General features: G+C 38.9%; 1 protein-coding gene across 1 annotated transcript; it reads right to left on the bottom strand.

The window, feature by feature from the left end:
- Positions 1-5,770: 5,770 nt before the first annotated feature.
- LOC135213365 (uncharacterized) lies at positions 5,771-8,087 on the bottom strand. Its single transcript, XM_064247345.1, has 3 exons — positions 7,983-8,087; positions 6,910-7,104; positions 5,771-6,043 (listed from the first exon to the last, which is right to left on the bottom strand). Exons 1-3 carry the CDS (start codon positions 8,085-8,087, stop codon positions 5,771-5,773), a joined length of 573 nt encoding a protein of 190 aa, XP_064103415.1.
- Between the last annotated feature and the right edge of the window lie 4,928 nt (positions 8,088-13,015).

The following is a 13,015-nucleotide window of genomic DNA, read 5'->3' as shown; positions in this document are numbered from 1 at the left end:
CCCTTTCCTTTGTGTTATGTATAGTCTGTCCGTATTTGCTCTTGGGTGTAGTGCTTTGTGTATTGTCATATGTTTCCTGGTTTTTCTGATCTATGCTGCGGGAGTTCTGCCTTCGTCCATTCCACTATTCCTGCGCTGTATCTGATTACTGGGCACTGCCCATGTTGTTTATGGCTTTTATCATATTTCCAGCGTTGAGTTTTGACTTGAGTATCGCCTTGATCTCTGCTTATATTCTTTCCTGATCGTGTCCTTCATCTCTTGGTGTTTTATATTCCCTCCTTCCATTATTCCCAGGTATTTGTATCCTGTCTCATCTATGTGTTTGAGTTGCTCCCATCTGGTAGCTTTTATCCCTTCAGTTCTCGTTACTTTGCCATTATTATTATTATTATTATTTTATTATTATTATTATATTATTATTATTATTATTATTATTATTATTCAATCAAGAAACCTAGAAACCATTCTTCAGAACAGAGTACCTACAGTTGATGTAAAAAAACACATTAAAGGCAAAACATTGAAGAATAACACAATATTCACTTAAAAAACAATTGATAAAAACTAGATCATTAAATCCCTTGTGAAATTTAATAAACCCTAAAAACGACACAATACAACCAAAATAAAACTTTTTCTTTTTTATTTTTTTTTTCCTGAGGCCCAACCGAGCAGCCATTGCAGGCTTCACCCATCGGCGTCCTAGATGGCGCCAGTGGACAGTGCCAGTGGTCGACGTAACTTTTCAATTTCCATATAAAGCGAAGAGCAAAGTTGGTTGATGTCGTCAATGGCGCTCTCGCGTGTCAGAGAAGAGAGGAAAAGGGGAATCCAACCCAGGTTGGCAAAGAAACGCGGGAGGGGTGGAGGAGAAAGGAGGCTGGTGGCATCAGTCGCTGCTCAACAGGATCTCAGTGGAAGCACCAATCATTCGGAACTGTCTAACGAAGAGGTGAGACTGACATAATATCGATGTGTTTAAAGTTACAAAATATATCATTGTTATTTTATTCTTGCCTGTAAAACTAGTTCTTTTAAACGTCCCTTAACCGTATATAACAGGAGTATCCCAACCTTATCAAAGTTATGGCGTGTCTGCACGCACACACACACACACTCACACACACACACACACACACACACACACACACACACACACACATATATATATATATATATATATTATATATATATATATATATATATATAATATATATATATATATATATTCTCCTTTTTTATTTTGATATATAATTGAGACCCCGGGTCTTTGAAATTCGGGCGACGTAAATTAGTGCAAGTCTGAACGACATCGGGAGACAACAAAGAAATTAATTTCACAGCAACTGAGGCAGAGAAAACAACTTTGTCTGGTCCAAGATTCATTCGCCCTTGGTCAGAAAGCATCTCCTCATTCCTGAGTCTTTTCTCTGCATTACTCACACAAGAACTTCCACTTTTTTTATATAAATATTCCTGGTCGAGCCTTTGCTTTCGACTGTATGTGCGGATGAACCTGAAACCCAGATTGCACAAGAAATCCGGACAATTTCGCCCCAGTTTCAGTCGTGAGCAAATCACAGCTTCCCCCAACCTGGTTCCTGATTGCAATCAGGTGCAGCAAATCACACCTGTCTTGGCTTAATCAATTTCGTCTTCCTATTTTATCTCTAATGCCGCAGTGTTACGGATTTATGTGTAACAAAGGAGAAAGGTTGATGTGTTATGGTCAAATTATTGTATAAGATAATAAGATTCGTATGTTGATTCCCAAGGGTGATTTTGTGTGATTTATTTTACCTTAAAGCATTCTTCTTTAATCCTCGAGGATACGTTTTGATAATATGATGATAATTGTATAATATTTTTCTTTAACTGGATCCTATTTCAGTTTACTAGTATTTCGGAAGATAATTTGCGGAAAGTAGAGTTCTCAAATATAACTGTCACCTTTTCTCTATTTAACTCTGTCTAGTTAATTATGTGGTATTTTGATATGGCTTTTTTCAGGATCATATTGGGTACATTTTTTGCTTTTACGTAGTGTACAACCTTTAATTCATACAATCTTTATTCCTTTTTCATTTCCAATTTTTGTGTTTACTTTTGCTTTTGATTAAGCAAAGGAATGATGCTGCATGCTCATAGTCTGCCCCAAAAGACCAAGCATATGATTGACAGATTGCCTCCGGTTAAACCATAATTCCCAAACATCCCAAATGGCAGGACCTGCCTTGCTTATGTATTTCTGTCCTCCTTCAGATCCTAAATCAATCCGCTGCCAAGACTTTGATGGATCTACTCACGAGGACTAAGGTTAATTGGTCTGGTTCCATTGCCATTTATAGACGATTTCACCATTAGATTGGGTATTTTTCCTGCGACCAGTAGTGTCTCTTGTAAACGAAGCTCATATTGCCGTTCGGAGTGTGATTGACGCGTTATAAACTGACATCGTTTAGTTACTTCAAAATCAGTGGATAGTTAAACAGAAAGAGAGAGAGAGAGAGAGAGAGAGAGAGAGAGAGAGAGAGAGAGAGAGAGAAGCTCAAATGATATAAGTCAGCTATAATTTGATAAGGTGGGTTTACATGGATAATGGCAATGTGGGTGTGTACTCTGTATGTGTGTGTGTGTGTGTGTGTGTGTGAGATAGAAGTTGAAATGACATAACTGTATCTAGTGGAGAAGTGCATGTACATGAATGTAGATAATGTGGTGAGAGAGAGAGAGAGAGAGAGAGAGAGAGAGAGAGAGAGAGAGAGAGAGAGAGAGAGAGAGAGAGATTGAAATTATTTAACTCATCTGTATTTCAAAGAGAAGTGGATTTAAATAGATGAAGAGTGAGAGGGACAGAGAGAGAGATGTTAACAAATTTTAGTTTATCTAGAACTCCATCAACTACAACACTTCTAAAAACACATCCGGAAAATTTTTCAATTTAACTAAATTATGTCTTTGGAAGAAGAAGAAGAAGAAGAAGAAGAAGACCAGAAACAATATATTGCAGCCGCTGGAATACCTTTTCCAGACTCCCCAAAAGCAGACAAAGAATAATGGTTTACCAGGAAGAGGCGTTTATTAAAACGTGTTAGAAAGGCTGCAACCTTTCATTCTTGTAAGGTCACTATTTATCATCTAAAACATATTATGTGTATGTCGTATTTTATAGTTTTGTTACAAATAGGCTTGTAAATCAACAGCATTTTTTAGTTTAGAGTCAAATATATTAACTCAACACCCATTGCAGAGAGAGAAAGAGAGGGAGAGAGATATTTTGTAAAGAAACAATCATTTGAATCAGCAACCTTACAGAGAGAGGGATAGAGAGGGGCGGGGGAGAGTGGTGGGTGGGGGGAACTTACAGGTAAAGGTGAGCATTACAATCTCCACACACCCAGTCCTCAGCGGAATCACAAGCGATCAATAATTAACGCAATTAGCGGCACTCACACCTTTCCAAGGAACCAGCGGAGCTGAAACGGCCTTAAGGAAGCCATGCAATTCAATCCTAGGAAGAATTGGCAAGACTTGTTGTTAAATTTTGTACTCAAGGCTATCTTACATTTTTTTTTTTTTTACCTCGTAATAAATGGACAGTTTTCTTAGGATCTGCAATTTGCACCAATTAAAAGTAAATTATTCGTTGAGGAAGGAGAACTTTTAGAAACTGAAAAGGCCATATATTAGGAAACATAATTCGGATACAATTTGTCTGTTTACACACACACACACACACACACACACACACACACATATATATATATATATATATATGTATATATATAAATATATATATATATATATATATATATATATATATATATATATATATATATATATATATATATATATATATACACACAGTGGTACCTCGACATACAAAATTAATCTGTTCTGAGGCGGACCTTCGTAACATGAGCTTTTCGTATCTTGAACCGCATTTTACATGTAAAATGCCTAATCCATTCCAAGCCCTACAAAAAACACCCTAGTAAATTTTTTACTGGGGTGTTTAATAAAGCTAAATTGACATATAAACAATGAAATACTACAATAATTTGACCATTCAATACCTAACTTAATATGTACTACTAATATGTACCTGTAAATAATGTGTATTAGTGTACATGGTATACAAGAAATACTGTACTTACATATGTACGTATGTAGTAAAATGTGGAACCTTAGGGCCCCCCATTCACGCTCAGTTGCAGCCTTCAGGTGAGAACGTTGTGGGCGTGGTTTAACTGTATCATTGCGTGTATGGCGGGATTTTATTCCTAAGGTTTCGAACTCACAGGCGACCAGACAGCTCGGACCTGTTCGAGCAGGCCTGAATGTATGTGAAGTGTCTTTGACGCGGCCTGCAGTCTTATCCTCAGTCTATGGTTAAAAGTCGCAGTAGAAGAACCCATTTAGTAGGCGAGCACTATGTCAGACATCTGGGTGGATAAAAGATTTTGGAACGAATCCATTGATGTCTACAAGCAATATCCATGTATATGGAATATTAAGAGTAAAGACTATTCAAACACAGGAATATGAAAAATGAAGCGTATGAGACATTGGTGAAGAAACTTCGAGAGAAGGATGGGAGTGCTACCCGTGACACGGTAACCAAGAAGATAAACAACATGCGCAGTTCCTTCAGGAAAGAACTGAAAAAGGTTGAAAATTCAAAGAAATCTGGGGCAGCTACAGATGAGTTTCTACCGTCCAAGGTCAGTGGTACTACGACCAGCTTTTATTCCTTCGTGACCAAGAAACACCAAGAACATCATCATCAAATATTGAAGAGGTATGTAAACACCTTTAAATATCATATTCAAACGTTTCACGCTCGTGAGGCATTTTCGTAGCCTTTTCTTGGAATCATCAAACAATTCTATAGAGCTCTAGAAGAACATAAAAAAACTTAAATGTGTAAAGACTTGCGCAATTTTCCCTTCGTCATCCATATACACTTCCTAATCTGAATAAAATAGTCTAATAATAACCTGAAAAATTAATTGTGTCACCTGAGCGTGAAAGGAATAATACTCAGTAAATATAGGTAATAATTCATTATACTAGAATATAAATGCACACCTTATTTCATAATTGCCTGTAATACATATAAATGTATTTTCTTACATAACCCTCACATTCCAATGGTACAAAAATCTCCCTACTGTTTGGGATATAGCTTGACATAAGCAGTAAATTAAAAACATAAGTGATAAGAGTTAACCACGTATGTGGATATTTAGCCTGTACAATGACTCATCATTATCTTATCATCCACCAATCAACCCTACCCTCCTGATGAAAGTTCTCCAAATACAAGTTACGTACTTCCTCATAGGTAATGTGTCTACGCTCTATAGCTAATGGGGTGAATGCCTTTTCCATTTCTTCTTTTAGGTGGGTATCAGAAAGGATGTTGCAGGCCCTGTTATTACGGTTACCCCTCTCTCGCCGAAGAAAGTTGTGCAACATACAGCAAGCCTTAACCACAGAAACTGCATTCTCTGCATCGAGATTTATGGGGAATGGAATATGCGGAATTTAGAAGCTAATATTCCGAATGTACTCTCCACAATGCGGCGGGTACGAGACAATCTATAATTGAATACTTGTTCCTCCTTCTTTCCTGTTGTGTGACTAAATGGCTTCAGAAAATTTGGTCTCATTGCAAATGCGTCATCACCCACAAATACAAAAGGCAAGGTCCGATTTGAGGATCTAATTATTACGGGATCTGGTATATTCAGTGTGTTGTTGGCTAACTTCTCCCAAACGTGTTCTCAATTACACCACCGTCCGAAATTCTCCCATGAGTGCCAAAGTCACACAATATAAATTCATAATTTGCGCTAACGACTGCCATGAGAACCATGCTGTGAAATCCTTTGTAACTGTAAAAGAAAGATCCTGAATTAGGGGGAGGAACAATTGCTACATGTTTCCCGTCTACAGCGCCCAGGCAATTAGGGAACTGCCACATTTCTTCGAAGTCTTGACCAATCTGGCACCATTCCTCCTTCGAATGTGGGAACTGTGGAGATAAATGCATAATGCTATTTATTAATACTGCTTTATTCAATAATACTAATATCCATGTTATTTTTGTCCCAATTTAAGGATATGACCGAGATGGACTGCCAGTCTACATCCCAGCCTGGAGCTTCAAGACCCCTTCCATTACCACCTGCAAAACGGAGCCGCCAACGGGACCGTCAGTGAGCAGCAAGGCTGATGAGGTTCTGGGCATCATTGGGGAAAAATTACTGGGAGCACGTGAAGAAGATGAATATGATTTGTTTGGTAAATTAATTGCAAGTAAATTGCGTAAAGTTGACGATGAATAACGAAAATTTGCTAAAAATTAATAAATGTTTCTATATGACGCAGAATTTGACATCTTAGGTATGATAGTAGGGTCATGAATGCTATATATATATAATGTCTAAGAATAATCGACCAAACATTATTGTTTGGAGATTCATTGTCTATTGACATAAACAAACAAGAGAGTTACAATGCATGCTACTATTATAGGGCTGTTATTTTGTGTTGAGCTATTAGAACATTCCATTTAATACTTCTTACTTTGCCATAGCAAAGAGTATATTGCAATTCTTATGGTTGAACATTATATTAATGTTTAATACAAATGTTGGCATCATTTGATAAGAATAAAAATAGGAAGCATATAATGCTAAGCTTCTGCACACCCTATTTTCTCTTGGGGTGCTTTGAGTAACCTAAAAACGTAATGTATGTGAGGATACAAAGCTAATAATGATATAAATTAATATACTATAATTATAGGGTGTATAATTATGCGCAGTATTTTGTAATATTGTTTTCAGCTTCATATGTGACCTTTATGTATATAAACAATAAACATCATACACTTACCTTCATATATTCTTTCCTTAATACCTTCCATATAACTTCGCATGTTTCTGGAATTATGCGTCCCAAAGCTTGTGGTGATATTGCTACGCTGAATTTCAGGTCTTCGTAAGACCTTCCTGTTGCTAAATACCGGAGAGTTGAGCAACTTAAACTCATCCTTGGTAATATAGCAGATCTCATGCAAGTGTCTTTCCTCTGTATTGTGGTGCCACAAGGTCTAGAAGCTTGCGAAATGTAGAGTCATCCATTCGTAGATAGTTAAAGAAATCATGAGGCTCCCATACTAAATGTGACAACAGGTTTGTGTGTGATAGTACTTCTCTTTTTGCTAACCATTCCTTCATCCAAACCTTTTTCTTCCTTCTCGGCTGCTTACGTTTCTCGTAAGCTACAATACAAAGAGCTAGAATCTGCAGCTCCCTCTCTGATAATACCTTCCACATTGCTGGCCGAGAGTAGACTAACCTGATTTCACTCAGGCCGCCTGCGTAATGTATGGGTACATTTTCGGTCGTCCGGCCACTGAAGCTCCGCCCCAAAACCGGAGACCTGCAGGTAGTACGGGTGTGTGGAATGGGGCCCCTACCTTTCGAGTGAGGCTATCTCCGAAAGCGGCAACAGAGGAGGAGGACAAACGGCCAAAAATTTGTTACGTAGTACGTACACTTAACTTAATGAAACACATTAAAAATGTCAGGAAACATAAACTAAACTTTATGAAACACATAAATAAAACTGTAACACTTAACTTTACAAAACTTAAAATTAAGTTTGTTTTGTCTTTTTTTTTATTTTTACACTTTTTTTTTACTTTTTTATACTTTAGATTTTTTTTACAAATTTTTTTTTCTTCACCACTTTCAACTTTCTGTTTTTTCATAGTATCAATTGGATCTTCCTTTTTGCTTACTCCTACTAAAGGCCTCTTTAAAAAATAAACTATCCAAGGAAGATTGCTCCTGCCTACTTTTCGCAATGTTCCTGAAATGACTCAGGCAAACGTCATCGAACTGCGCAAGCATACGACCTGTGTAAGCCTATTCGGGGTGTCTCTATTCTACAAATGATTGCACCTTATGAAAAGCAGCTAGAGCATCCTTAGTTTCTGCCATTGTCATAGGGTCGTCCTCCTCCTCCTCCTCCTCGCCGCTACTAGAGAAACTCTTCTTGAACGACATTATGTTGAGTGGCCTCCAACTCCTTCAGGTCATCCGTCGTAAGCTCCTCTTAGTGCTCCTTAAGGTCATTGATGTCGTCCTCGTCGACAGCCAGCCCCATGGACTTGCCGAGTGCAACGATCTCGTCAAGATCTGGTTGCGAAACAGTTTCAGGATCATCAACTGTTCCTGAATCTGCAGCACCAGCTTCGCCCACGTTGAATCCCTCGAAGTCCTCGGGTGGATACGGCATCAGGCCAGAGTTTCCTCCACAAAGAATTCAAGGTTTGCCTCGAAACCTCCTGCCAAGCTTGATCGGGTGTGTCAGATGCATATCACAATGAGTAGAAATGCTCCCTGCAAAATTCAAGCAAGGTGAGGTTTGTGGTATTGGTGATGTCGAAAAATTTTTGAAAAGATGTTCGTATACAGCTTCTTGAAGTTCGATATCACTTGCTGGTCCATGGGCTGGAGGAGAGGGGTGGTGTTAGGCGGAAGATAAACAACCTTGATAAAAGAATACTCCACTAGGATATCTTCCTCAAGGCCAGGAGGGTGAGCAGGGGCATTGTCCAACAACAGCAGACATTTCAGAGGGAGGCGCTTGTCTTCCAAGAATTTCTTCACTGTCGGGCCAAAACACAGATTTACCCACTCGGTGAACAAAAGTCTCGTTACCCAGGCTTTTGCATTAGCCCTCCACATCACTGGAAGCTTCTCCTTAAGCACTTTGCGTGGGCCTTGAAGGCTCGAGGAGTCTCGGAATGATAGTCAAGTAGGGGCTTGACCTTGCAATCCCCACTGGCATTCGAACAAAGTGCGAGCGTAAGCCTGTCTTTCATAGGCTTATGCCCGGGTAGCTTCTTCTTTCTTCCATGATGTACGTCCCAACGGAGGCATTTTGGTTTTCCAAAAAAAGGTCCAGGTCTCATCACAGTTGGAAGACTTGCTGGAAAGAACTGTAGCCTTCGGTGATTCGTCAATCTCGTCGAATGTCGTTAATAAAAGGCTTCGGCCGCTTTCGGTTTTGTCCGAGCTGGGCCGCCCTCCACAGGCTGCACTACTGAATGGATGCCAGTCCGTTTACGGAATTTTTTCGAACCACCCATGCGAAGCCTTGAAGTCTGGGGTTGGCACGATGTCATCTTCTCCATCGTCTTCGGCTGGGCAGGGAATCAAATCACCGAAAAATAGCACTGGCCTTGTGGCAGATTGCCGTCTCAGTTATCGTATCGCTAGCGATTTCTCTATCTTTTATCCAGACAAGAAGCAGCCTTTCCATCTCGTCGTGCACATGGCTCCTCTTGCTAGACAAAATAGTCACGCCCATTGGAAGGTGTAGCTGCTTTGATGGCTTCCTTCTGCTTAAGGATGGTGCCTATTGTCGACGGACTTCGACCATATTCCTTGGCGATCACATTCAATCGCATGCCAGCTTCATACTTTTTAATAATCTCCATCTTTGTCTCCAAAGAAGGCATCCTCTTCTTTCCATGAACTTCAACTTTCTTGGGACCCATGACTACGTATATACTGTACGTAATTAAGTTATGTAGTATACGTATGTAGTAAAGTTCTCACACAACAAGATAAAGTAATACTACAATGAAATCACTAACGAATTTACATTAATAAACCAGATCGTATAGAACGAACGAATTCCGCGTGCTTACAATAATAACGATGCTGCTGCCGAGTGGCGGAAAAAGTACGCCGCTACGTAGATACATGATGGGATCAGGGAGAGCTGCTGACCAATACGGAGAGCAGGCTCTTGGCAAGTGACTAGCACAGGAAACCAAGGGGAGAACGGGAGGATGGTGGCGATTCTACTCAGTTTGGTGGCACTCGAGTTTTAGAATTGTTATTGGTGGTCCGGGCGAATCTCGGGACTTTACAGCAACAACCTTTCGTATCCTGAACTATTTCGCATGTAGAGCCCAAAAATCTTCGTATTTGCTTTCGTAACTCGAATTTTCCGTAAGTTGAGCCTTTCGTATGTCAAGGTACCACTGTATACTGTATATATATATATATATATATATATATATATATATATATATATATATATATATATAACATCGGGAGTGTTGCCCCCACTATTTTCATATTTGGTAAGCGTTTAGCCAGAGCGTTAGGTGAACTGGTAACACTCAGTCCCTCCCCTCTCTTCTCTCTCTCTCTCTCTCTCTCTCTCTCACTCTCTCTCGTCTCTCTCTCTCTCTCTCTCTCTCAAGGTGATCACTGGCAATAGCCTTCTCTCTCTCTCTCTCTCTCTCTCTCTCTCTCTCTCTCTCATCTCTCTACATTCCATCAGGTCGTCAAATCAGAGTCGGAGCTACAAAAATATACGTTTATTCAAAGTAAAGTACTAATTGAATGATTCAGGTTCTTACAGGATATTATTGAACGGTAATCACAGATCAATTAACTCAGATAACCCCCTGGTATTTAGTCTTAATCAGTAATTAGTCACACCAATTATCTCTTCTCCATATATTCCCACCTAGGACACTTAGTCCCTCCACTAGACACTTAGTCCCCTCCTACTAGAAACACTTAGCCCCTCCACTAGATCCGCCCATTGCAGCTGGAATTTCACGCACTCTCAAAAGGATACTTTTTTGCACACGCCATAGTGGATCTGCCTTTCTCCCACAGACCTCTCCGTAAGTCTTCCCCTAGTTTTGGCTAAAGATGCCATTATGAACGAAGAGGCACACACGTACACATGAAATCACACCCTTCAGTAACTGGTCGCAGCCAGTTTTCAAAGGCACCTTGAACAAGCCATCATGGCACTGATATGCTTAGGTAAGGAACTTTAACATCATACACCAAAAAAAGAGTTATCAGCATTCTTAGGTTGTCGCCCGGACTCTCTGTCTCCAGGGAAGTTAAAAATGATAAGTCTGCACATTCCTCCTTTCAACATATATATATATATATATATATATATATATATATATATATATATATATATATACATATATATATATATATATATATATATATATATATATATATATATATATATATATATATATATATATATATATATATGTATATAATATATATATATAATATATATATATATATATATATATATATATATATATATTGTTTCCAAACCAAATGCCTTACTTTTCTTTAAAGTATTTGCAAGAGGAGTGTGATAACCGGATCTCTCTCTCTCTCTCTCTCTCTCTCTCTCTCTCTCTCTCATTTATCACTCTTTCTCCTGCTTCTTATAATTCGTTGAAAAGCTGAAGACACAAAGTCAAGTGATTGATAAAATAAGAAAAAAATTCGAGCTCGTTAAACGTCATTCCTATTAGCTGTTACACATCATGAGGTCCACACCAGTCTCGCACCCTTTCAAATCCTTTTCAAAGACTGTTTAGAAACCCCAAAACCTCCGCCAAGGCAAGCAATCTTCCCCAACGCCCACACATCCCTAGTGCTCCCCTATACCGCAATTTTCCCGAGTTCCACCACTGCTGAGGAATTCGTAAAAATCTTCTTCTTCTTCTTCTTCTTCTTCTTCTTCTTCTTTCTTCTTCTTCTCTTTAAAATAGCTCCGTCTTTAACAGGATATTGTTCAATGGGACGGGAACCGTACCGGACTATTTCGAAGAGATCAGACCTCTGTGATCTATTGACTCCAATTTCGTTTTCATGAATAATATAATTCCCAAGTTCCTTCTGCTATTTTTTCACTTAAATATCTTTTAAATTAATTCTCATAACTTCAGCTATAAAGAAATCATCTTTCGCCTGTTGGTATAGAGCTATAAACCCCTATACATTCTCTCGTATTAGCATAATCATGAATATGGATATGCATTGTGTACAACGTACATAAAATGTACAGCAAAACGTGTACTCTTACCTTGTTACTCTCTATTTAAATAGAGACTAAGAATTTAAGGAATCCAATTTCCAAAGGCACGGTTCGGGCTACACGCTACCCGGGCATCGGTGAATGACCCAGTCTTTGAACTGGGAACTAAGTCAAAAATTGAGGGTAGGTCAAGACAAAAGAACTCACTCAGAATTCATTTCCCTAAAGATTCGAAATCTGTTGCCAAAACAATTCAGTCTCCATTTCAGCTCGTTCATTCTCTGACTACCCATAGAAACTGAATATCACAGATATCTCAGAAATTGAATAACTGCAGGTTATTCAATGACGATGTCGTCCTCTGTCGCTTGAAGAACTCAACGAGGTTACTCCGAAGAGGCTTTGTCGTTTCATCTGCGCGAATTGTGGCGCGTGATTGGGTGTCATTGAAGGCATCGGTGGCGCTATTTTAATTCCCCATTATTTTTCTTTGTAACAGATGGAATGACTATGTTATGAGATTCATACGACATCCAAGTTCATGGGATACTTCAATTGTTTATCTGTCGTATAGCACATACACGTAAGGTAAAATACAACCAAATGTATACCAATATGGCGTTCTTGCCTCTTATCTCTCTGGCGTGTAATATGATTACCTACGAGAAGAGAAGAAGAAGAAGAGGTGGCTTTTGGTTTTGTTTACAACATTCTTTTACGACGCATCTCGCGCCTCTTTCGTTCGCGGCAACATTTTTTCTTCATGACAGCTCAGAGGCGCTAACAAAGCACAAGCGCGTGTTGGTACAGGATCAGCTCAGGCTAAGAGCAACAGCAGATGCGATTCTAAATCCTGTTCTTGGTGCAAAGACCAGCTTATGCTAAAAGCAACGTCATGTTCTGTTCCAAAGGCTGTTTTGCATTATGTCCTAAAATGGGCCCACTTCTTTTTTAGATCTTTTGAATGTGGCTCTTTGTCTTTGATGTCTTTGTATGATCTTTTTAATTTATTTCCATTGTTTGACTTACAAAGTATTGCTAAAACAGTATGAAGAATTTGATATACTAACAAATGAAAGTTATGATAAATGTTCACCAGCAAGAC

This window comes from Macrobrachium nipponense, chromosome 42, assembly GCF_015104395.2.
Source record: "Macrobrachium nipponense isolate FS-2020 chromosome 42, ASM1510439v2, whole genome shotgun sequence".
Classification (NCBI taxonomy): Eukaryota; Metazoa; Arthropoda; class Malacostraca; order Decapoda; family Palaemonidae; genus Macrobrachium; species Macrobrachium nipponense.
The sequence above is the reverse complement of the archived record's forward strand: the minus strand, read 5'-3'. Positions and strand labels throughout refer to the sequence as shown.

What these genes read in the sequence shown, in the direction of transcription:
- LOC135213365 (XM_064247345.1), bottom strand. Translation starts at nt 8,087, where the DNA reads ATGTCGTTCAAGAAGAGTTTCTCTAGTAGCGGCGAGGAGGAGGAGGAG. An exon ending in CTCTAGCTGCTTTTCATAAG is followed by an intron (nt 7,105 to 7,982) that starts GTGCAATCATTT and finishes ACCACAATACAG; the next exon opens with AGGAAAGACACTTGCATGAG. An exon ending in TAAGGAAAGAATATATGAAG is followed by an intron (nt 6,044 to 6,909) that starts GTAAGTGTATGA and finishes TTATCTCCACAG; the next exon opens with TTCCCACATTCGAAGGAGGA.